Below are 24188 nucleotides of genomic sequence, written 5' to 3'. Positions count from 1 at the left end.
TAAAGATCTCCGAGAAACAAACTATAACTTTCATCTATAAACAATCTAAAAACACATCACAAATGCATGCAAGGGAAAAAAGAAGCATTTAACAAGAATAAACTCAGAAAAAGATCAGGTTGAACATGGTATTTCTCAGACACGGAAGGGCATTTAAAGCAAAACTAGAGCATCTGTAATAAAAATAAGTGAAAAACTATGGAAAAAATACATGAGAAATATTTCTACAACTAGCAATGCTCCCATATATCATAAATAAATTAAATCTTAAACGCACACGTTGACAAGGATGTAAAAATTGCATATTTTCCTCCCAAATCTGTTTTAAACCTTAGACGCATGCACACACATACAATCAACAAACAATTACCAGCTGAAATCAAATGAAATTGGTTACGGTGACTACATTTTCCAGGAAAACAAAATAAAAAAACTTCATATCTAAAGCAGGAACAGTTTAAAAGACAGCTCATCTGTTTGTCTGCTAATATCAATCTCAGCTGTTACCATACACACATTTATTCACATTATATAAATACACAACCCCCCCACAAATACCAATAACGGCATTTTCAAAATAATATTTATGGCTGCAAGAGTTAAAAAAAAGAAAAAAACTCTGATTTGGAGTGCAATGTGAGCAGTGACCCTCAGCTTTTTAAAAGTTTAACTCCTGATGCCGAATGTTTTGGTCTTCCTGATGGCGAGGAGGGGGGGTTTTATCTTTGGCTGGTTGTTGGTCTTGTTTTCCCTGTCTGAGGATGGGAATCTGCGTCTATAGATGTCTGGATACTGCTTCTGAAACTGAAGCAAAGACAATAATAAAAAAGCAGGAATAACACTGATGATGAGCAGCAGCGTTGACAACAGTACAGAGACTCAGAGGAATGAGAGCTAAATACATTCATTACACAACATTTATGGTATGCAGCAGTTTCCATATAGTATGGGATTAAAGAAGCATCTTTCTGCAAATGGAAAGTGTTCATTAGAGCAATGCCTTGCATAGGGAATGAAAACGTTTCACAAAAACTTAAGCAAGATCAATGCACTGTTAAAAAGTTTGTGTGATTCAGAGAACAAACAGGCTGAGATAAAGAAATATCAACAAAAGCCCCTGTCAGCAAATCCATTGTATTAAGAGAGCAGCTGTTAAAAGCCACTGATGAACAGCAAGCGGGTATTTGAAGCTGCTGGCATCTCTGAGATCCCGAGAACCTTTCCATGCAGGATACTCCAGAAGCTGCAGTTGTGCATAAAGCTTTATTTCAGCCAGTGCTCAAAGAGAAATATTTGGTGTGGGCTCAGAAATACAAGTATCATTTTCCAGCTGTTCTAGTCACTGATGAATGCTGGGCTACATTAGATGGTCCAGACGGGTGGAGTTCTAGATGGTTGGTGGATGGCCACCACATCCCAACAAGGTGGTGGTGAAGTTTTGGACTGGCATAATAGGAAGTGAGATGGTAGGGTATCTTTGGGGTACCTGAGGGTGTCAAAATGATTTAGCTAAATCCATGTAGTTTCTACGTAACCATGTCAGACAACGATCCATCCCATGCTGCAGAAATATCATTGAATCTTTAGCTGTGATGGATATAGTTGCATATGTCCTAAGAGAATCCAGGCATATGGAGGGTTTAGATTACCTGCTTCAGTTTCTTGCGTCTGCACTTTTCACTCATGTTTTGGTCTGTCAGCAGGATCTCCAGCAACTCTTCCATGGCTTTCTGAGAAGATTCCAGCTTTTGCTGTTCGAACTCTGCACCACTTATTTGCCGGCAGAAGGCATACATCGGTACCGGCACGCAGACTGGATCGCCATCATCGGTGTTAGGAACAGAGTCGACAGGGACCTGGGAGGAGGACAGTAAACATCAGTATGTCTGTGCTCATCTCAGACAAAACTGTCCTTGGATTATTCATCTTTGCGTAAAACTGACACAACTTTAGCAGGTCTAACAGCTGCTGAAGGTTACCAAGGTGATATTTTTCTCTGAATTTGTGTTTCACACACTCTCAAGAACATCCAGAAGTCTTGATTAATTTTATCACTAATCTGAAAATATGACTGTAGTTCTCTGAAAACACACAAGATGTACAACCTTTAAAGTTTCATACAGTAGAGTATGTTTTGCCTCATTATAAAATAGTACATAATCTTGATATAACTTTAAGACTATTTAAGAAAAATGTCTGAAACCAGGATCAATGAAGACGCAGATGGACTACTCTGTTCAAACTAGACCTTCAAATTTAGAAGGAAAATATTCAGACTGAATCCATATGTATTGAATGGGTTTTTTTTTTTTTAAAAAGACATGCATTGAATTAAACTCGTTTGATAGCACCATATAGTGCAAAATTAATTACGAGATCTGGTTTACATCTGTCCATATGGGTAACAGTTTAAAGGTGTACCTGTGCTGTACGTAGGTATTGTATGTGATCACTGATCGCACTGAGCAGGTATTCTGGTATTGAGAGGATGTTTTGTTGATGGTCCATTAGAAATGACACCAGTCTCGTAGCCAAAAGCTCGTCCAAGTCACACTCTTCTGCACTGCTCAGGACACATCCGGAAAATGTGTGAACCATCTGAGAAACCACAAAAAGTAAATAATACAAAACCCATTAAAACAACCACTGAAACACAAATGTGGTTTAAGTATTTTGGGATTTACAGTATGAATTACTATATGGATGACAGTTCCTTACCAGTGTTCGGGTACCTATGGCGGGGTGGAGGCGAGGCATGTCCACATTTTGGCTAATGCGTGACATCATCCTCATTAAGAGCTGCAACTTCCTGCGGGAGGCAGGAGGAAGGAGAAGAGTGCAAAGCTGCAAAGCCTCAATGGCTACACGCTCGCACTGAGGCTGCAGAACACCTACATACACAGACACATTCATGATGACACGTTTCTACTCATCAGTCAGGTGAGAAACAAACACCAGAATCACTCTTAAAAACCACATTCATCCATCACTGCACAATACTTTTACTAGATTAGACAAATGGATGAATGGTAAATTGAATCAACTACAACTACAATGCAAGATGAGTTGGGTAAGATTTAAGGGCATATTATATAGTATGTTTTGTAACAGGATATTAAGCAGCAGCACTCAGAGGAGTGAAGTGTGCCATCATTAACAGTTTATATTAAACAGGGATTTTGCTGCTTTACAGGCACCTGATATTTATTTTCCCACTATGTTTGCATGTAGTTTGGAGGATCTCTTTTTAACCACATGGTGTTTGATTTCCATGTAGACCTGTAAAAGGAAAGTCAAAATCCAAGGAAAGCCATGCAATTCTATGATATCTAGAATATGACGGTGCTTGGAGTGGAAGAAAGCAGCTTATTTATTTTTTTGTCCACTTATTTGTCTCAATTCAGAAAACTAAGGGCATAAAATAAGGCCGTATTTTGAGATAACACATTCTACAAGATTATTTAAAATAAAAACAAAATCTTAATGAAAAGTTGTTTTCTGACATTTCTCAACTTGCATGCCTACTTTTGCCCTTTGAGTTATATTTCTAAGGCAAGTCAAGAAGAAAACTCATTAGTAGGTGTTAGATGGTGTTAATTTGATTGGACGTCAACATTGCAGGCAGACAGGGAAGAGGGTCTTACTGTGCTCAGGACTGGGTTGGGAATGCTGGAAGTTTCTTGCGGGCACACAGACAGGCTTGAGCAGTGAAACAGGCTGAGAAGATTTGGACACATCCAGAGAGCTGAGGCAGCGGCGGACAACAGCAGGTGCAGGGAGTGTCCAAAGATTACAGGTACTGGAGGCGTTTCTAGACATACCGGGTCCTGTGGCAGCACTGGACCCTTGGACTTTGGTTGCAGCAGGTGAAAAAGAGGAGAAAAGATGATGGGGAGAAGAGGGGGGCTGATAGGACAAGGTTGGATGTAAAGCTGAGGAAGAGTGATTTTGGCTTGCAGGAGTGTTCACGTTGAGGCAGCTGGTTGCTCGACCCTGCCACTTGATTTCTTTGGTTTCTTCCTCTGTGGTCTCTACAACGATGTCCAGACAGCTGCCGACGCTGCGAGGCCGCAAGGAGCGCAACCTCTGTGCAGCAGGTACTCCAGTTGTGGATATCACAGATACTCGATTTCTAATTGTAGCTCCTGGATGGTTTTTGCAAGTAATTTGATTAGTTTTGAACACAGAAGTAAAGTCTGAGGGACTTTCCTGTGCTGCAACAGAAGGACTGTCATCCTGGCTCTTCTTGCTTTGGGAGCAAGGTGCCAGACTGTCACTGGAAAGAAAAAGCTGCTGCTGGCTGAGAGGTGCAGAGTCATCAAGGAGGAGTTCCAGAGAGCAGCTCCTGGTTTGAGGTTTCATGGATCCAACTGTACTGAGGCTGGTGCAGCTGCCTCCTAACTGACTGTCCCCACCTCCTTTTAGTGCTGCTAGCCGTGACTGCAGTTTCCCACCGAGCACGTCACTCATGGGTGATTCCACCTCATCGCATGAGCCTTGCCTTAGCAAGGACAAGAGGAGACACTCTGTGGAGCGAAACGATGACTTTGCTGGAGGAGGAACTGCGGGAAGATCTGACTTCTTGCGTTTCCCATGCTGGAGCTTAGCGGGAGCGGTGACATACCCACAAAACACTGAAAGTAGATACAGACGAGAAGAGAGAGGCAGAAAGAGGCGAGCAGTGCAGGCAGAGTGTCAGTGCAAGCAGACGGTGAAGGGGAGGGGAGAAGGCTTTGTTAACTCCGACTTGTACTGCACACAGAAACATCAGTTGGTCACAGACAACACAAACATCAGTCCACACACAAGTACAGCTGCTCATACAGTTTTTCTGTTAGGACTCCACAAACATCCCATAACTCTGTTAGAAGTACAAGGCACAGTTAGACATTAAGAACTCAACACACACTGGACACATTAACACAGCTGTGTAACAAGGTCCTGCAGAAGTCTGTCAGTTATTTCATTCAGCGCTATGAAAACCAAGGAGATTAACATGAAATAGCAAACCTACCCAACACGTTGATAAACAATTCGTACAGTTCATATGTGAGTAGCGGCTGTGGAAGGCTGTAGAAGTAATCAGACACCGTTTTGAAGACGTCTCTTTCAAAGCCGGGATAGGACGGCTGGTCGCTGTCATACTTTGGCCCTGAAAATAAACATCACAAGACTGAGCAGGTAAACAAGGAAACAAGGAAATAAACCAAGAAGGCAGAAACTTTTTTTTTTTTTTAGAAAATCAATTTATTGTTTTAAAGACAAAGTTTTAATGTTTATATTGTTTAAATCTGTAAAAGGAGCTTGCAGAAGCTGCTACTCACAGTTGGCAAGACTCTTCATGGCAGACAAAACCCAGTGTGGAAGATCATCTAGTAAGAGGTTGACAGGTTATAATATGATGTAAATCCTTTGGATGAGAACAGGTAACATGGTAAAACAATAATACTCTATGCATTAGGGCCACACAATATTAGCAAAACAAGCAATAATGCTGTTGTAAATTGTGATATGATTTGCAATAAATTAAATTTGATACCACTTTAATGTTTCTCATTAGGAGTTCCCGACGTCTGATAAACTTTATAGCTTTTGTTTGACTCAGCATTTGTAGCATTGGTTTAACTAATGCTAGATTTTAGGAACTGTGTGTAGCTCCTTGTGGTTTTATTTTAGTTTGCAGAGGAGATTCATCACATTTCCCCCGGTGTTGAATCAAGTATTGTATGTTTGTAGTGCACCGGCTTTCTCATGAATGAAATGGTTCCAAATAGCCAACATACAGTTATTTTTAGCCATTTTCGTCGCTCCTTTGATTACCTTCATCACAACACTCCATTGGTGTGATTTATTTTCTCAGCAAATCTACATGGAGCAGATATCCAGGACAGCAAGAGCCCATTTCATTCACCATTGACGCAACCAGAGCATGAACGCACAGAAGGGTTTGGAACATCATATCATTTCCTTGAAATTTGTAAATATAGGGACTACTATTTATTGCAGTCATTGTGATATGTACATCTTGCAGGCCAATACCACAGTGAATATAAATTTGAAATATTGTGCACCCCTAATGTGCATGTATGATATACTATCTCAGTTACTGATTACTTTTACTTTAGCTTAGAGGAATTTGTTGGTAATTAATAAACCTACTTGTCTTGTCATCCAGTGTAACAACTCCGTGCTTGTTGACCTTGGTCATATTGTGGATGATGTTCTGTGGGTTTACGTAACGCTGGTTTAAAACCTCATCAAGCGACGCCACACCCAGAATCCTCTGCAGGCTGAAAACAGAAAATAAAGACATTAAGCTACAGAAGAGCATCCTCCTTGCTTTACCATTACTTAGATCTCATTTTATCTTTAAAGAACATTTCTAAATATAAAACAGCAACAACAAAAGGTTCAGTTTCTGTGTTTATACTGGGTAAGGGTGATGTCTCTCCAGATCTCCTGTTCATTCTCTGGTGTCAGCTCCCGTCTCTGGAGCTTCTGCTCTTCTATAGACTGGTTTGCTCCCTCCTGCTGTACTTGTAGGGCAGGATCTACATTTTCCTGTAAAAGACAAACAAAGCTTGATCCACCACTATGAGATGTTTGTGTGTTTCTGTTTTTACATTTATAGAAAACTGCAACTGAATTAAAATTTTGTACTTTGTTTTAAAGGGACATTGTGTAAGAATTACTTCCATCTAATGTTGAATCATATATCACATTCTAATGGGCTCGACACACGGGAGGCGATGTCATTCCTTCTACATCATTTCCTATGGAACTTGTGCGATGAGGCAAAAATCGCTGCCCTCCTCCAGCCAAGTGACAGGCGACATTCGTGCTTGTGAAATGTTGCACTACAACCAACCAGCGAGGGACAATGAGCTGACAGCAGGCTAGACAGCGCAGACTGCAACACTTTCAACATGGAGGAGCAGATCAATTTCACTGCGTCTGAATTTTCCATACTTTACAATACTTCACACAATGGTTATAGAGGTGTAAATAAAAAGGCAGCCGCGTGGCGCCAGGGTGAATTTGTCCAAACATAGGTCCTGGATTTATCTGGATCAGGCCTGAGGTCGGCCATCAAATGATGAAATTCACCATGCTGTTTCCTTGTTTGTAAAACTGGATGAACCCAAGATTGTCTCTTATGTACAGTAGTCAACAGCAAGATTTCTGTCAATAAGAGCAAAATCTTCTGAATTTTAATCCTTCCTGCCTTGTCTGTCACTGACTGCTTTGAAAATGTCAGTTTTTTTCAAATTGACATTTTCTGTCTGTAATGACACTACTGATGAAAGCCAGTCATCCAATAGTTAATAGTGTTCACTCAGGTGAAGAAGTTCCCTCTATAACATAATTAGACAGGGGGAAAACATCTGGTGGATGGAAATTCAGTCAGATATCGTTCCTCTGTGTTTAGAGGGAAGAATGGTTCTCACAGGGGGAACGGATCTCAGAGTGAAGCAAACCTCGACACAGCACCAGCTTTTTGCACAGTAAAAGCCTGCTCATAAAGCCTTCCCACCAGCTTTTAGTCCGGCTTTACCGTGGCTGAAAACCAGCGTTTACCATGACTATGGAAGTGATTGAAACCACGTAAACATACACTTCCGTACCAACAAGGCTGGTGTATTTGAGAAGGATCTCCTGTTATGCTGCCCAATTTAACAGATTTTATAAATTGCTGAGGTAGTAAGCTGCTCTTGTTTATCTTCTTAATCTTCTTCTAGTGGGCCCTGTGACAGACTGGTGACCTGTCCAGGGTGTACCCTGCCTCTCACCTGTTAAAATGCTGGGATAGGCTCCAGCTCTCCCGCGACCCGAAATGGAATAAGCGGTCAGGATAATGGATGGATGGATGGATCTTCTTCTAGTGGCTGTTATTTCAAGATGGCAGACCGTTATGGCGCTACCCTACCAACTTATCCACCATATATACGAACAAATCTAAAATTCTTTGCTTACGAGAATGTGTCAGATCATTAGCAGAGGTCATAGTACAACAATGATAACGCATATATATACGCAGACATCAATTGTGGTCAGTAAACAACAGAAAATGGTACAATGTCCCTTTAATTTAATTTATTCTACTTTATTAATCCCAGCTGGGAAATTCTTTCTCTGCATTTAACCCATCCTAGTTACCAGATTGCAGCGCCTGGGGAGCAGTTGGGGGTTAGGGCCTTGCTGAGGGGCCCACAGTGGTTTACCTTAGTTGCCAGGGGACTCCAGACCCAAGCCCACCTCTGTAACCACAAGGCTACCAGTCAACACATATAATATGAGTAACTCACCAATGTTTCCTTCTCATGCTTCTTGATGCCTCTAAATTTGAAGAAACCTTCCTTGTCCCTGAAAGAAGGTCTTTTCTTTATGGAGCTAGAGGTCAAGGATGGATTTGGACAAGGAATGGGCTTCAGAGGAGAAGTTGAAGGAAATCTGGGGAAAAAGATCTTTTCAGTGTACTTTAACTAAATATATGTTTTTAACAACAACATGGCTTTTGCATATTGCTTACCTATACAGAATGTTGTTGTCTTCTAGATCCTCTGTTCCCCAGCGACCCTTCACGTCTTCGATCACGTGGTTCTTCAGAAACTTCTTCAAGAGCTGAACAGTTTGTTGCCTGGTGACATCAGGGCCAAAGTTGCTGTTGTTCTGGAGCAGCTGGTGCAGCCAGTCCACAGCAGCAGAAGCAGTGAAGCAGGAAGCATAGTGCCGGAAGTTCTGCCGGTGCTTTCTGAGGGGCATGCCAGCCCGAAACAAACGTGTCACCTCATTCCACTGAAAGAGGACAAAGACAGATGAATATGACGGGCATAACTAAGTTCGTCTACAGGTTTCACAAGTTTTTTTTTTGTGTGATGGGGGGTCTGTTTATAAAGTAAATAAAAAAAACTACTGGCTATTGTGAATGATGCCAGTCACCCTCTGCACACTGTCATCAGTGCACAGAGAAGCCTGACCAGTAACAGGCTCCTCCTCCCCAAGAGTAGGACCAACTGGCTCAGAGACTCCTTTGTCCCCCGAGCCATCAAACTGTACAACTCTGCATTAGGCAGGAGGGGGAGAAGGAGGGGGGAGAGGGAGGGGGGAGAAGGAGGGGGGAGAGGGAGGTGTGCAGTCCGCCTGATACAACACATGCACAATAACCCATACAAACAGTTGCAATAACTTATACGTGCAATAGTGAACTGGGAATCTGTACCTCTACTGTGTGCAATGCTTGTTTATATTGTTTTATTTAACTTATCTTATTGTTATTTATTGCATTCTATTTGTGCTTTTCTTGCACCTTGTTGCCTCTATTTTGCTTTGTACCTGTATATATTATATCTTGTGCTTGTCCTGCTTTACTGTTGGTGTTGTATTGCTGCTGGTACCCAAATTTCCCTGAGGACTCTCCAAAGGGTGTTACTTTTCCAGTATCAAGCATGTTGCTGCTTTATTGTTCTGACTATTCATGTTTAGACTGTAAAGTGTAAGTAATATGATTTCTTGGTGATTTATTAAAAAAAACTCAAATTTCCATTCATTTTCATGACTGTAAATTATTTAACTGCTCAGTAGGCTACTGCTCATTATTAACAATTACTACATTGTTAATAGTGTCAAAAATACATCATCATACATAATGCTGGCTTCTCTTGTGACTCTTTTCTACAGTCAATTAGCAGACGCTTTTCTCCAAAACAACTTACATCTGAGAGTAAGAACAACACAAGCAAGAAAACAAACAGGAGGGTACGTCATAACTAAGTGGTAGTCAGACTTAATTCTGCACTTCTGGCTCAAATGGGATGATTTAATCAAATCAAAAAGCAGGTCAAGAACACCTTCAACAACGATGAGGAAGCTTTTATGCTCTCACAGAGTCCATCGGGTGGCAAGTCCAACCTGGTGGATCTGTCAGGTCCATCTTAATTCTTAATAATAAACAGTACTGAGCAGGAAAATAATTCAGTCTTAAAAAAATAATAGTAAACCTGTGTCTGCACTTTGGGGTATCAAATATGTTGCTGCTTTACTGTTTTGACTGCTAGTGTTTAGAGTAAAAAGTGCATTTGATATTATTTATAAGTGATTTATAAAAAACAAAACTCCAATTCCCATTTCTTTTCATGACTGAATATTTTAACTGCTCACTAGGCATCACCTCACAGTACTTTTGCATTCTCTTGCAAAAAAAGGATCATGTGACAGACACTGATTACAGGGCTACGATAGGGCACACAGCCCAGCAGTTTTTTTGCGGGGCATTTCTGGTCTGCATCTGTCCCTCTCAGCATCAAGTAACATAAGACACACATACACCTGACAATGACATTATATCCATGTTAACAGTGCAAGTAGACGTTTGTACATTTACAATAACTTCTAGCTCTTGACAAATTACTTCAATCATAAAATGAAAAAGTGTAATCTTCAGTTCCAGATTCCTGCGATTAACTGTTTGTAATTTGTAAATTTTATTGCAATAAAAAAGAAAAGGGAAAACAGAGGCAAAATATTATTGAAATTGCACTGAAGAAATTTCAGGTTGTTCAAAATACATCTTCTAATAGCACATTTCATTAAATATAAACGTCTTGACAATGTATTTATTTGTATTAAAACAAATGGGGAAATTGTGGATTTTTAAAATAACTTATAGGTTATTATACTGCTCTGACCTACTGGACTAAAATGAGCTTGACAAATCTGCTTTAAATGCTCTGCTTTTAACATCTGGTCGTCCCACCTTTGTATTTCTATTGAATTGCAAAATGACACACACACACAAAAGGCATTTCAGGGATCGTATTACTTCGCAAACAGATCAGTTCAACTTTACAGTATGTGTCAAAGAGTCTAATAAGTCTCGTAATTTAGTGTTTCACACACAGTTTTTTAAATGGTTTAGATGTTGCCCCTCGGAGCGACTGAGAAAACAGCTGATTGCTTATTGTTTGAAGGGGGAAGATAATTCGTGAAACACCAAAGAATACAAATGTGCAAACCCGTTTCTGTAACTGTGAAATAAATTATGTTTTAAAGACCGATTTAAATTCATTAAGGCTTTGCGATACCCCTGTAAACAAATGAAACGCGTATTTAAAAGCTCAGCTAACGTTTCCCTTCACGTTAATGAAACAGTTAGCTAGGTGTAAACCACTAAATCTGTGTTAACTTACCAGTTTTGTGGCTCGGTACGGTCCAGGAGTGATGATATGAGAACTCATGTTCATAAATTGTAACGGAAATATTTTTTCTCTTCAAATGATATAACGAGAGGGAATAAAATCCATTATACGAGGAAATTTTCAGCGATGTTTTGCTACTAGCTCGTTAACAGCAGCAGCTCTCATCGTCGCGTTGCAGGCTGATCTCCGTCTGTTCAAAATTACGAGCCGTCTTCTTCTGGCAGCTGATTGGACGACATCTAGATCACGTGAGCAACTCTGACCTGAGGGTGGAGGAGCAAAACGGTGTAAGCGCACCCTTTCAGCACGATGGAAAGAATTTAACTTAAAAGACCAATGAACAATGGCCTAAATTACAACCGAACAGAGGGGGTTTGAACTAGATATATTTTATTATATATTTTTCTTCCCCTATGATTAAAACGTTTGTAGTTACACCATCACATCTATATTGCTAAATTAAAAAGTATGAAACATTTATTTATCCTTTTGCAGTAAGCTAGTGGAAAATAGAATTATCCTTAAGTTTATCTGGTGTAACAATACATTTAGAAATCCAGTGATGTGTAAATGTCTTTTCACTGGAAATGATGAATAAATTTTTATAAAGAAAGAGAAAAACTTATAATATATTGTTAAAGACAAATATTTCTTATTTCAAGATGAATTTTGTTCCAGCATGCCTCTTTTCAAGGAGCTGCAGTTTCATTAGCCAACAGATGAGTCAGCTCTTTTGTATTTTTTGTTTGTAGTCATGAAAACACATTAGCATATTAAAGAGACTCTGGTTTGGGAATAATACAGTTAGGCTGAAAGGGGGGCTGCATGTAAAAAGACAGTAGAAGAAAGGGTTAACTGGCCACATGAAATGAGACTTTTTGAGTGTTGGTCTGCCTCTTCATCCAAACCTAAGCAAACAAACAAAAGAATCAGCATCTATCCGCAGAGTTATTCTGGTTGCAACATGATCTCTAAAATGTTATTTATTTCTGCAATTTTTCATGTTATTGACATGATTCACACACCAGAATATATAACAAGAAATTAAAACACACCTCATAGTAGTCTCTTTCACACACAATCTCACACACATGCACTCACACGCATACAAAACACATGTACACTCCCACCACCTGCCCATTCTGTACAAGCATGAACTTTGAACTAAATATAAGTATATAAATAATAATAGAATGAAAACATCTGGCTTGACGCTGCTGTGAGGAAAGGGTATCTTGGGGATCCACTCACACTGGAAGCCAGCCACCATCAGGGCAGGCTGGGGTCCACACCACAGTCACATGGCCACAGTGCAGGACCCCCAGCCACCCAGACAAGGGCAGTCACCATGGCAACAACCCTGCAGACAGAGCAGGTGGAGCCTTTGGTGTGAAGGATCCCCAGGAGGAAACCACTGGAGTTAAAAAGTAAAAACAAGATTAAATAAACTTCTAAACATAGAACTGATATCCGTGACAAGAATAAAAATATAGATAAAGGAGTCCAGGAAAATAATAAATAAAATAAAGGAGTTCATAAAAACTTTACATGGGTAAAATAAAACAATAATATGGAGAGTCACATGAAATAGGTGGTATTTAAATAGAAAATATATAATTAGATAAGTGAAAATCTAAACAAAATCAAATAAAATTCAGCTTATAAGCTAAGCTCAAAAGAAAGGTCTTGAGTCTGTTTTTAAAACAGCAACAGTCTCTGCAGCCCTGAGGATCTCTGGCAGGTTGTTCCACAGTTGAGGCTCGTAGTGGTGAAATGAGGCCTCACCGTAAGTTTCGGTTCTGACTTTGGGAACATCTAAGAGGCTGGTACCAGAGGATCTTAGGGTCTGTAGTTTAAAAGCAGGTCCAAAAGATAAGAAGGTCCAAGACGATTAAAACATTTAAAAACAACTAAAAGAATCTTAAAATCCACCCTGAAACACACGGGGAGCCAATGCAGCCATTTTAAAACTGGTTTAATGTGTGTCCCGCTCTCCGGTCCTCATCAGAACATGTGCTGCTGAGTTCTGGAGTAATTGCAGGTTTGAAATAGACTTTTTGGAAAGAACTGAGAGCAGGGCATTACAATAATCTGTTCTACTAGAAATAAAGCATGCATCAGCACCTTGGTGCTGGCAAGAGAGAAAAAATATTTTGTTTTTAAGATGATAAAAAGATGATAAAATCCTGTCTTTGAGTGGAATAAAATCCAGCTCATTTAAGCTTATTTAGCTTTCTATTGCTGAATTTCAGCATATTACTACATTTATTAATCCTCTGAACTGTTGGGTGTTTACATAATTTACTGTAATTCAATTCAATATTTCCATCCATCTGCTATTATCACTTAATCCAATGCAGTGATGGGGACCAAAAACAGAGAGACAGCCACCCAATTCAGTCAAATTAAATTAAATTAAATTTTGAGAACACTGTTCCCTCCAAGGCTGTGCGGTGCTTGGCTAACAACAAGCTGTGGCTTGACCCTGATATTAAAGCTTGCTTGAAGGAGAAGAAGAGAGCGTTCAGATCAGGGAACAAGGAGGAGCTGAGGACTGTACAGAAGGAGCTGAGAAGAAAGATCAGAGAGGGGAAGGCCACTTCCAAGAGAAAGATAGATGAGAAGCAGCAGAACATCAGTGGGGTGTGAGAAGCCTGAAACCTAAAAAATACCCCACTCACAGGCTGAGGGGGAGCTGAATTGGGTCAATGATCTGAAGCTGCATTTCAGTAGGTTTGATCAAGCACGCATTCCTCCCCCCCACACAACTGCATTCAAACACCTTGACACCTGGACTACCCCCTACAGCCTTTCACACCTCTGGCTTATTCTGCCATGAAAACATTCCACATTTTCCTTGGGCTCAGGCCCCCCACACCCACCCAGTACCCAGGACAATGCTTGCTACAGAACTTAGCAGCTACAGGCCAGTGGCTCTCACTTCCCATCTAATGAAGACACTGGAAAGACTGATCCTGGAACACCTTTGCTTCACAGTGGAACCCTTCATAGATCCACTGCAGTTCGCCTACCAGCCTGGCATCAGACTGGCAGGTGCAGTTATCTTCCTGCTACATCATGTGCTGGCTAACATGGAGAAGCCTGGCAGCACTGTGAGAATCATGTTTTCTTTATTTCTCCAGCCATTGCTCCTGAAAGTCAAGAAGACTGGGGTGGACTTTCACCTGGCAAAGTGGATTCTGCCCTATCTCAAAAACGGGCCCCAGTTTGTGAGAACCGTGTTGGTGTAGGTGTCCCCCAGGGGGTTGTTTTTGCCTCATTTCTCTTCACCCTCTACACTGCAGACTTCAGGCACAATATGAACAGCTGTGTTTTGAAGAAGATGACTCAGCAATTGTCGGACTTATCACTGAGGACAACGACGTGGAGTACAACGAACTGTTGCAGAACTTTGTGGACTAGTGTCAGCAAAACCAAGGAGATGATGGTGGATTTTTGCAGATACCGGTCTGCCGTCCTGAGCATTGGAAGTGGACTTAGTACCAGGGTGTTCACCTACACAATAAATTAGACTGGACTCACAACGTGGACGCACTGTACAGGAAGGTTCAGAGCAGGTCTATCTTCTGAGGAGACTGCGGTCTTTTTGGTGAAGGGGGCACTCCTGAGGACCTTCTATAACTCTGTGGTGGCATCAACCATCCTGTACAGTGTGGTCTGCTGGAGCAGCAGCATCACAGAGAGGAAGAATGTCATCAGGAAGTCCAGCTCTGTTCTTGGCTGTTCTCTGGACTCAGTGCAGGAGGTAGGTGACAAAAGGGTCCTAGTAAAACTGAAGTCCATGCTGGAGCATTGCAAGGAGAGACGCTGCAGGTCTTTCCTCCCTGCTGCTGTCAGACTTTACACTGAACACATGTACACTCTCTTTACATATTTATATACATGTTTATGTGCATATTTATACACGCTCACCTTGTCAGGCCATATATTGCTCATATTACTATTTATTTATTGTGTGTGTGTGTGTGTGTGTGTTTGCGCTCTTTTTTTATATCACCTGCATACTGCTTACTGCGCCTGTATTGTTGCAACAAAGAAATTTCCCCGCTGAGGGTCTAATAAAGGTTTTCTTATTTCTTATTCTTATTAAATTCAATTAGTTCCAGTTCAATTCAGTTCAGTTTAATTCAATTCAATTCAATTCAATTCAATTCAATTCAATTCAAAGTTTATAGGCTTGTGTACAGTAAGGAAACCTTTCTGTACAATAAAATTCTTTCATTGCTGCCCCAATACTACCTGATAAAAAACAAAAGTAGATTTTTTAAACAGCATTGAAAGATCATAAAAATGCTAATAAAAAACAAAGCTGCAAATAAATTATATACATCACTGTGGAAAAGTGTGGAAGTCGAGGGCGGGCGTTAACGGCTGTTATTCTTATTTTTAATCATTATCTTGAGTAAACGAGTTAATTATTTCATTATCTCGAGACAACTTTGTTTTCTCAAGATAACTAGATGAATCAGGTGGGTTGAGTGTGTGATACCTGGTATCTATGATCATAACAAATCCCATGACAGCTGATGGGAGGGACTACAGTCATGACTAAAATCTCATTTCGTTTTAACAGGATAATTTATCCCGTTATGTTAAACTAAAAAAGCACTCTACATCTCATACAGTTAGTTTAAAAAATACGGGATTAATTATACCGTTATCACGAGAAAACAGTGTTAAAAACGTGTGAGTCTGACCCGATTTCGGCTTCCGTACAAAAGTCAGCAATGAGCAGACTACAATATATTACAGATTAGTGTAATTGAAATGAGTAGATACTACCTTAGAACACATGCCGTGACCCGGATTCGAACCGGGGTTGCTGCGGCCACAACGCAGAGTACTAACCACTATACGATCACGGCAGTCTACTCTTACGGAGAGCTATCACAATACCGTGGCAGAAATACTTCAAATATCCCCAGGGTATATATTTTTTTAATGTCACATGTTATGTTTTGTCGCTGACTTTAATCATTCTTGTTTGCAAACTTAATTTGTGTGAAGCAGTACTTCAGACATACCTGAAATCAGATTAAATGGATCACCCAATTTATGGCAATTGGGCACGTGAAAACATCCCTTTATTCTTATAACCACATTTATGTTAGATATAATTTGTGACGAAAGGTCAACGAACAAATTGAAATTAAGAAAGTTCGCATTTTCAAAAATAAGATCGGAGTGATACAGCTTACTTTAGTTTATGAGGTTCCGTTTGTGTCAAAAAAAAGTACATGTAATGTGTGTATGTAGATGTTGGTTTGTGTTGTTGCTACGTGTCTTTGGCTGATGTCTATTTCTTAAATGTTTTTGCTTAGTGTTGTTGCTTTATGCATATGTCTATGTTGCATATGTGTTTGTTGCATATGTCTATGTTGCATATGTGTTTGCTGCATATGTAAATGTTGAACATAGTATTTGTTGCATATGTCTATGTTGCATATGTGTTTGCTGCATATGTAAATGCTGAACATAGTATTTGTTGCATATGTCTATGTTGCATATGTGTTTGCTGCATATCTATTTAGACGTTGTAGCACTCTGCACGTCTCCTTACCTTCTGTGATTGGTTAATGTCGTTGCTTTCTGTTGTTGGTTCATGTCGTTGGTCCTTGTCGTTGGTCTCTGTTGCTGTTGCCCTCGTCATTAATAAATAACTGTTAACTTGGACAATGTCTCATCTAAGTGTTTATTAAGTATTACAAAAATGCTGGACTTTCAATATAAAAGGTTTCAAAATGTTTCGTTTTTGACCTCGTTGTATTCACTTCAGGCATCAACTGGGACAGCAAAGGGGTCCTAGCGCAAACAGCGTTGGGCTAATGATAGGGGTTAATTCTTGGTCTAAAACTTTAAAATTAACCCTGGAGTTCTTTGTATAAAGAAGTACACACATTGTATAAATAAATGTGTGCCTATACAAAGTATAAATGTGTGCCTGCATTTGCAGGACTCAGATCGCTCTGCATGGTAACTAGAGTCTGGGCCACTGGATTGTTTAATCATAGTTCAACCAATTGAAAGTGTATACCACTAGGGGGCCTAATTGGTCAATCAACGCTAAGCATTTTTTTTTTTTTTTTTTATGAAACTCATTTATATTTCAATTGAGAACAGCCTTATCCTTGGAGGACATTTTAATATTTGAAATGATCAAAATACCATCCGTGCCTTCATTCAGGGACTCTAAGGACTCATTGCCAAGTTTTGGGGCCCCAAAACAGGGAATCATTGCCCATTGTGTATTCAAGTTTTACAGCAGCATGAGGGCCACCATAGGCACAAAGTAAATTTCAGATGTAGCCATAGTGGGGAAAAACCTTCTTTAACGCAAATAGAATTTTGGATACATCCTCAAAACTTAAAAAAAAAAAAATAAATGTACGAGTTAATATTACTCCCAACAAGTTAAATTATTTCACAAGTAATGGAAACGGCTTGTTTTCCATGTTTCCAAATATCTCATATTGTAATTTGAGGTTTGGCAAAACAGTTTGTTCACTATTGACACACTAACCAACTTTGACAGAATGAGCTTGTAAAATGTAATGAAGACTGGGGCAGAACTTAACCATATTTAAAAAAAAAAAAAAAAAAAAAATGTATTATTGGACTATATACCCACTTTTGATGTTTTAAAGAACTGTGATAATACCATTGACCAAAATCAAGTCTGCAGAGGGGAAAAGAATAGCTTTCTAATGTATAAGAATGGAAAGACATTTTGGCCAAATTAAAAAAACCCAAAATGTGTTAGATTTAAAGATTAAATTACACCTCCAGTCCTCAATCAAGCCTTTTTAATATTTTTATGTGACAAATTTCCAGTGCAATAAAAATAAATAAAAACTAAACAGTATCTAAACACCAAAGAACAATGTTTTTTGACAATCAGTGGTAGGGGATGTACATTCTATTGAGGAATTAGAGCCTTCCCAAACATCTGGTTGCAGTAAACAGTTTTATCATTTTCACACCAAAAAGCCTTAAATACAAGTATGAACTTATTGTAATGCTGTCCTAGAGCACAAAAAAAAAAAAAAAAAAAAAAAAAAACAGTTGTGAAGCTTCAATTGTCAACTGGACTGAGTTCATTCAGTAGAATAGTAGTGAAACATCCTCTCCTCAATCAACCCAGTTCAGAATTCAAAATTATGAAAACTCTGGGAATGATAAAACTTAGGTCTTTCTTAAACTCCATAAAAACAAACATTTACACCACCAGTCAACAATGCCAACATCTTCAGGTGTGATTTTTCCTTACATGTCATAAAGACAACATGTCTATTTAGTAAACAAAATTTATATAACACATTTTGAACAGTAAAACTTTACAGGGGGGTGAATAATAAAATTACTGGCAACAATAGCACACAGCACGCCCATACACCACCACACACACACACACACAACACACACATACGTGCATACATGAACTGATCCCCTACACTCCGCTACCAGTGAGCCAACTAAATGAAGCCAAAAGTTGGAGACTGACGGATTCCTGACTCCATGTATTCCACAAAGTCCTCAAATGTGTGATGAATCGGGAGCCTCAAAACAACACTGCACGTGTTGGCTTCAGGATAGCGCCGTCGAGCACCACTTTCATGAGGGGCATGGAGAAATTCGATTTGAGGCCTCTGGGGGAAGCCCATTGGAGGGATTTGGTCCACTCCAGAGGCAAAAATCAAAATCTTGTCAAGGCTGACTGATCGTGAACCATCTGAATGAAAACACAATAATGTAATATTTAATTACTTTTGTAGTAATTATATAACAGTCATTGTGCATAACTTACCGCCAACATCAATTAACCAGTCCCTCCAAAACGTAAGTGTCAAATTTTCACTTCTTCGGGCATTGCTGCCAGGTGGGGAAAGAACAATCTCAAAAAGAGTCATCAAGCTCTGTACAGTCAGCTGGCTGTGTCCGGAAATGAAGATGGGCCGAAGGACATCTGGATGGTCCCTCATTGCCTCTGCCACCTTGAGGCAGTCCAATCCCTCAATTAGCCTGTCAAAAAGATTTCAAATAAAACTTTAATTGCGAATAAAAATAAAAATCTGTACTTGCATTAATTTACTGCCAAAGCTTCAAATGAAAGCCGAGAATTATTTTTGTCCAGTGATGTCTCTTGTTCTGGTTATCATCTTATCTTTAGAGAGGCGCCTGTGTCAATCTCAATCACCAAGAAAAAACATGCTATTTAAATAAAAGTCTGTCAAATTTCCCCAGGGGTCAGTGTGTATGTATATGTAATAACCACATTAGTAACCAATAACGCTTGTATGGCACATTACCCCATTTTCTATACACAGTATTGTGTCACATGTACTGCACATTAAATCATAAACTTTCATTAACAAAACAGTCCAATAGTTTTATTTATTTATTTTTTATAAACACAGTGGACCCCTCTTGACATAGCTATATTCAGTTCATGGGATGTAACTTACTGGTCCAATGCAGCTTTAGTGCGCCCCTCAACGTGTGCCTTTGCCGCTTCCTCAATGAGAGCCTGCCTGCTCTCCATGTCTGTAAGAGACCTTGCACAGCCCAGGGCATGCAGAGCCGGTGAGCCTTCTTCAACAGCACGCTGGGCCTCCTGCAAGTTTTCTGCAGCTTTAATCTGCATCAATGAGAACAATGATATCAAACATATGTTGGACAACCTAAATAAGAAGATAAATTCTGGTACTTGTGCTACCCACTTTATCCAGGTGCTGGCGCAGTTCCCAGTCACCAACCTCCTCAACTGATACTGGGCCTGTTTGTTGCCGACACAACAAAGCATACAGCCTTGACGACAAAAAAGAGGGCCGTACTCCTCCTTGGAGAAGGGCCAGGGATAGCATTTGACCAATGACTTTATAGTCCCCGAACTCCAGACCTGCAACATATGTAAAGAGTAAGACTCTCCAGCTAGAATTGCTGACAGAAGAAATTAAATAGTTTCTACATTTCTATGTGTCATGATTGGACTTTATATTTAATCACTATGTATTACTTAGTACCTCGGGGTACTAGGGAAAGATTTTTGCTGCTCTCTGGCCCCTCAAAGTAGCGGCTATCTCTTAGCGCTGATATGAGAAGTCGCAAGTATTCCCGGCTGGGACCACCATCGTCCACGGCACCCTCACTCTGTCCCTCGTCATCAACAAATGTGATCATCAAGCGATGACAGGGATTGAAGTGAGTTCGTCTAAATGCTCTGAAAGATCCTTCAAGCAGGAACTCTCGGCACACATTCAGACAATTGTGGATGGGGGATGAAGTTCTCAGAAGACCTTTTTCAAGATCTCCAAGGACAGTTTTTAAATCTGGAGACCTGTAAAAAATACAACATTTGCATTTTTGGGAGGTGTGGTGATTATACAATACAACATGGTTCATCTTGGCAGAGGCCTTTTTAAAAAAAAAAAAAAAAAAAAAAAATCCATATATGCGTACATACACACGTGCGTACACACACACACACACATACAACTTTGAACTGGGTAAGAAGAAATTAAACAATGTTACACCAGTGACGTGCGGTCAGGAGAGGCAGTGTAAATAAACAATATTTTACACTGATCTGTGAAGAGCTGTGCCCATGTTATGCAGGACTCCCTTAGAGACAAGGGCAGGTTTACCATTCTTTATTTAACAATCTGAAACACAATGTAAAGGTCTTACGTCGACAGGACTGAAGGAGGGACAGGAACCAGAAACGGCGAAGGGGTGAGTCCATGCAGAGCGCAGGATTAAGGTCCAACAGGGAGTGACTGTGGTGCTGGTGTATATAAGGACTGGTGAGTAAATGGGAGACAGGTGTGACAGGTTGGGTTGATTGGAGAGCTGGGATCAGGGACAGGTGTGGAGGATCAGGGGAGTGCTGGAGGAGTGGCAGGACAGACTGCGACACCTCTCGTCTGACTGCCCGATCCTACATAAACTGGGTTGCATGACGCGTGCCCGTTTCTGTTCCTCAGTATATCGCCAATATGAACTTTACAGAAATATTTGTTATACACCAAGACTCACTACAGTCTGTGTAACGTCTTTGATGTATGTGCTAAAAAAATTATTTCTGCTGATTGTACAATAAAGTGCAGATAAGAGTCCGTAGGTGAGGCAGGCGGTACTCTGCCTCACCTCAAGGGGGCATAGTTGCATGCTGTTGGATGAATTGTGAAATAAGATGCTCTTTTCAGCTCTTAGAATAGTTAATCGGACTCCAGAGGAGTCAGTGCCTCACCAGCCATGAACCTCACCGCACGTCACTGTTAGATATATATATATATTTTACAAAAATAGAAATGTGCATAACGCTCACTCGCTTGTCCCTTCATTTTCTGTGTTCTCGTCCAGTTCAGCCACCTCCACCATCACCTGCTCCTGGGTGTGCCTCTGAGCACTATGGGGTACCAAATGATAATAGTAACTTTAAAGATGAAGATAATAACATTTAAAATAAAGCTGTCAGACATCATTCTCAGAGAATTTATATTTCTGTGTTAGATAACCTACTTTAGAACAACATCAGGTGTCCTGACAACTCCAACCTCAAGTACAGGGTTCTGCTCTTGGACCTCACACTGAGTACTAGCAAGCACAAAGTAATAAACAATATTGAAATCCATCAAAATAATAAATATACAGTGATAGAAGAAGTCGTGGCTTTTTAGTTTGAACAACTTACTTTATCACACCTGCTGCTGCTCCAACCTCGTCCTCTATAACAATTATTGATTGTCTGCCAAGAATATAGATTTCCTATAAGTGTTTTGCCTATGTGTTTGTTACAAAAATGTACACAACACTTACTGTTGCACAGGTGCCACTTGGTCCTGAGAAGGCAGAAATAAAATGGCATCAAAGAATTCAAACTTTATTTGTTTGACCTGAACAGTACTGGCTTTTGTAATGTTTGAATAAATTAACTGACCTCTAAAGACTGCTGTATAGCCACAGCCAGGTCATCATCCATGTAGTCTCTGAAAAAAGTGGGTAATTAAAAAAGATGAAAATAGTTTCACAAATGTTTGTTTTCCTAAGATAATGATCTGAACTGGGACATACTCATCATTCCTTGATTCTTCTTTTCCTGTGCTGTACAAAGGCAAAACAAAGAATAAAATGATTCAGTTTCAGTTAAATTTAGTTTTTCATAAGAGCAATGTGTCATTAGCGGATAAATACTCTGGCCAGTTATATCTTCAAATATATAATATAGTGCTATATATTTTTGCAAAACTAATGGTCTTTATTACCACTCCAGGATATGGTCAGCCAAGTCACAAAGTGGCATTAAGGACTGGCAGCTAAGACACGTCTCCATCACTTTTGGCACCTAAGCACATTGTACCAAAAAATAAAATAAAAATAAGTTAAATATCCATACAATCTAAAAGCACACACACACACACCTCTATTGAAAAAGTTTGAAACCTGCCTCTTCAACTGACGGATGACTGAGCGTAAGGCTGCGTTGAAGGGGGATGATGTACAAGGGAGCCCTTGTAGAAGCTGAGCGTACAAAGCTCACGCTGTATCCCTCTGGTGGTATTGGCATTTGCTCCAAAACCTTTCCTCTGCTGCCACGGGCCAGGACAAACCCACCGCCATCCCTAAGAGCCGGGAACGCAGAGAAGAGATGCTCGCTAAAGTATAGGTGGTCTCCTTCATTGTGTGGGAACCACACAGTTTTTCGTCCTAATCCACAGGAGGAAAAGTAGCGAGCCTCCTCTACTGTGGGCATACAAGTCCATTGAGGATCAGGTAAACAAATGAAAGTATGGGACCAAGGGGTCTCCCGCTTCCTCTTTCTAACCCCAGTGCCTACTCCTCTTTGATGATGCCGAAAAAGCCTTGACAACTGTACCTGAACATTGTCAGGCTGGGGCTGATAAACAGTGTTGCGAGGGGCAACAGCTTGGTAGTGGCAAGTTTGAGCTGGAGGGATGTGGCAAGGTGGAGCGGGTGGGGTGTGGTTGGGTAGAGCTGGTGGGATGTGGCAAGTTTGAGCAGAAGGGATGGGGCTCAGAGTAGCAGGCAGGGTATGGCTAGATGGAGCAAGCAGCTGCCGTGACCCAGACAGCATTCGAGGGGCATCGGTTTGAAACGCTGGGGTGGGATGCTGGATAACAGCAGGCAGAGGATTTACTGCACTCCTTATAGGTTCCACCCTGGACTGTGGTGGAGCAGATGGAAACTGCCCTATCCTGTTCAGCAGCAGAGCCGTAGTGTGCTGCATTTGCTGCAGTAATTCTCGCATTTCTTCTGGGCTGTTAAGAGGGCAGATGTTGTTAAAGTAAATGGCACAGTAAAACTTTAAAGTCTGGGAACAATTTGTAAAAAGTATATAGGTTACTCACACTTGTCTTTGGCTTTCTCGATCCATATTGACAATCTGTCAAAAACAGTAAAACCTGGATTAGCTTGTGCTTTAAATCCTTCCAACTATGGACTTAAGCTTCATATATATACTTCTTCAGCAACTATGTTTCAGACCTTTTCAGCAATCTTAAGCACATTTTTGTTAAACTTTTCAGCCTTTCAACACCTTTTAGCTCCAGTTTAAGTTTTAAATATTTAAACAATTCACTTCAGCTTAATAAATACTTGTTCAAAAGGCACATTTCAGCTATCTTTCACTATCTTCAACCATCTTTCAGCATTTCAGTCCAATAATTCAGCATGAAAGCATTCACACTTGCTGTTATGCTAATAACTGCTTTTTCTAGTTTATATCTGAGTTGCATCCAAAATGGCGCGGGGGGAGTGGGGTGCCTAGTTAGGTCATGTCTGACAGAGACTCATATTGAACTTGGTTGAAATTAATATAGCCATTGTCACAACACTTAATCAGGTCACGAGTCCTGTTAATGTTAAGTAAAGTTACATTAATATTTTTTTTAGAAAATAAAATGTTTTCTTATATAAGAACCAAGTACACTTAAGCCCCTCGCATAATTTTAATAA

General features: G+C 40.2%; 3 protein-coding genes and 1 non-coding gene across 5 annotated transcripts; all 4 read right to left on the bottom strand.

The window, feature by feature from the left end:
- Positions 1-40: 40 nt before the first annotated feature.
- depdc1a (DEP domain containing 1a) lies at positions 41-11393 on the bottom strand. Of its 2 annotated transcripts, XM_042006916.1 has the most exons (12): positions 11187-11393; positions 8531-8796; positions 8307-8451; positions 6431-6561; positions 6160-6290; positions 5325-5372; positions 5015-5152; positions 3645-4634; positions 2719-2891; positions 2422-2598; positions 1650-1856; positions 41-804 (listed from the first exon to the last, which is right to left on the bottom strand). In XM_042006916.1, the coding sequence occupies exons 1-12, from the start codon at positions 11238-11240 to the stop codon at positions 667-669; spliced, it is 2598 nt and encodes an 865-aa protein (XP_041862850.1). In that variant the 5' UTR covers positions 11241-11393; the 3' UTR covers positions 41-666. The 2 variants fall into 2 exon arrangements, with proteins under 2 accessions (XP_041862850.1, XP_041862851.1); XM_042006917.1 differs by lacking the exon at positions 3645-4634.
- Positions 11394-16009: 4616 nt separating this feature from the next.
- trnah-gug lies at positions 16010-16081 on the bottom strand. Its single transcript has one exon. It is a non-coding gene; the product is annotated as a tRNA-His (tRNA).
- A 2573-nt stretch (positions 16082-18654) lies between these two features.
- Positions 18655-19250, bottom strand: LOC121653437 (G2/M phase-specific E3 ubiquitin-protein ligase-like). Its single transcript, XM_042006919.1, has 2 exons — positions 19021-19250; positions 18655-18945 (listed from the first exon to the last, which is right to left on the bottom strand). Exons 1-2 carry the CDS (start codon positions 19193-19195, stop codon positions 18689-18691), a joined length of 432 nt encoding a protein of 143 aa, XP_041862853.1. The 5' UTR covers positions 19196-19250; the 3' UTR covers positions 18655-18688.
- A 424-nt stretch (positions 19251-19674) lies between these two features.
- On the bottom strand, positions 19675-23481 carry LOC121653024. Its single transcript, XM_042006204.1, has 10 exons — positions 22660-23481; positions 22478-22557; positions 22287-22316; positions 22153-22201; positions 22032-22054; positions 21907-21960; positions 21541-21621; positions 20237-20550; positions 19934-20112; positions 19675-19851 (listed from the first exon to the last, which is right to left on the bottom strand). Exons 1-10 carry the CDS (start codon positions 23479-23481, stop codon positions 19675-19677), a joined length of 1809 nt encoding a protein of 602 aa, XP_041862138.1.
- Positions 23482-24188: the final 707 nt, after the last annotated feature.

Source organism: Melanotaenia boesemani, chromosome 14, assembly GCF_017639745.1.
Source record: "Melanotaenia boesemani isolate fMelBoe1 chromosome 14, fMelBoe1.pri, whole genome shotgun sequence".
NCBI classification, from domain to species: Eukaryota; Metazoa; Chordata; class Actinopteri; order Atheriniformes; family Melanotaeniidae; genus Melanotaenia; species Melanotaenia boesemani.
The sequence above is the reverse complement of the archived record's forward strand: the minus strand, read 5'-3'. Positions and strand labels throughout refer to the sequence as shown.

Bases quoted from the DNA above. Each gene is read 5' to 3' on its own strand.
- depdc1a (XM_042006916.1), bottom strand. From the start codon at position 11,240: ATGAACATGAGTTCTCATATCATCACTCCTGGACCGTACCGAGCCACA. The intron at 2,892-3,644 runs GTAAGACCCTCT...CTGTGTATGTAG, and splicing joins CCAACCCAGTCCTGAGCACA to GTGTTCTGCAGCCTCAGTGC. The intron at 2,599-2,718 runs GTAAGGAACTGT...GTGGTTTCTCAG, and splicing joins CCATAGGTACCCGAACACTG to ATGGTTCACACATTTTCCGG.
- LOC121653437 (XM_042006919.1), bottom strand. From the start codon at position 19,195: ATGAGGGACCATCCAGATGTCCTTCGGCCCATCTTCATTTCCGGACAC. The intron at 18,946-19,020 runs GTAAGTTATGCA...GTTTTCATTCAG, and splicing joins CTGGTTAATTGATGTTGGCG to ATGGTTCACGATCAGTCAGC.
- LOC121653024 (XM_042006204.1), bottom strand. From the start codon at position 23,481: ATGCGAGAATTACTGCAGCAAATGCAGCACACTACGGCTCTGCTGCTG. The intron at 22,317-22,477 runs GTAATAAAGACC...GCCTTTGTACAG, and splicing joins GCTGACCATATCCTGGAGTG to CACAGGAAAAGAAGAATCAA. The intron at 19,852-19,933 runs GTGGGTAGCACA...TCATTGATGCAG, and splicing joins TGCGCCAGCACCTGGATAAA to ATTAAAGCTGCAGAAAACTT.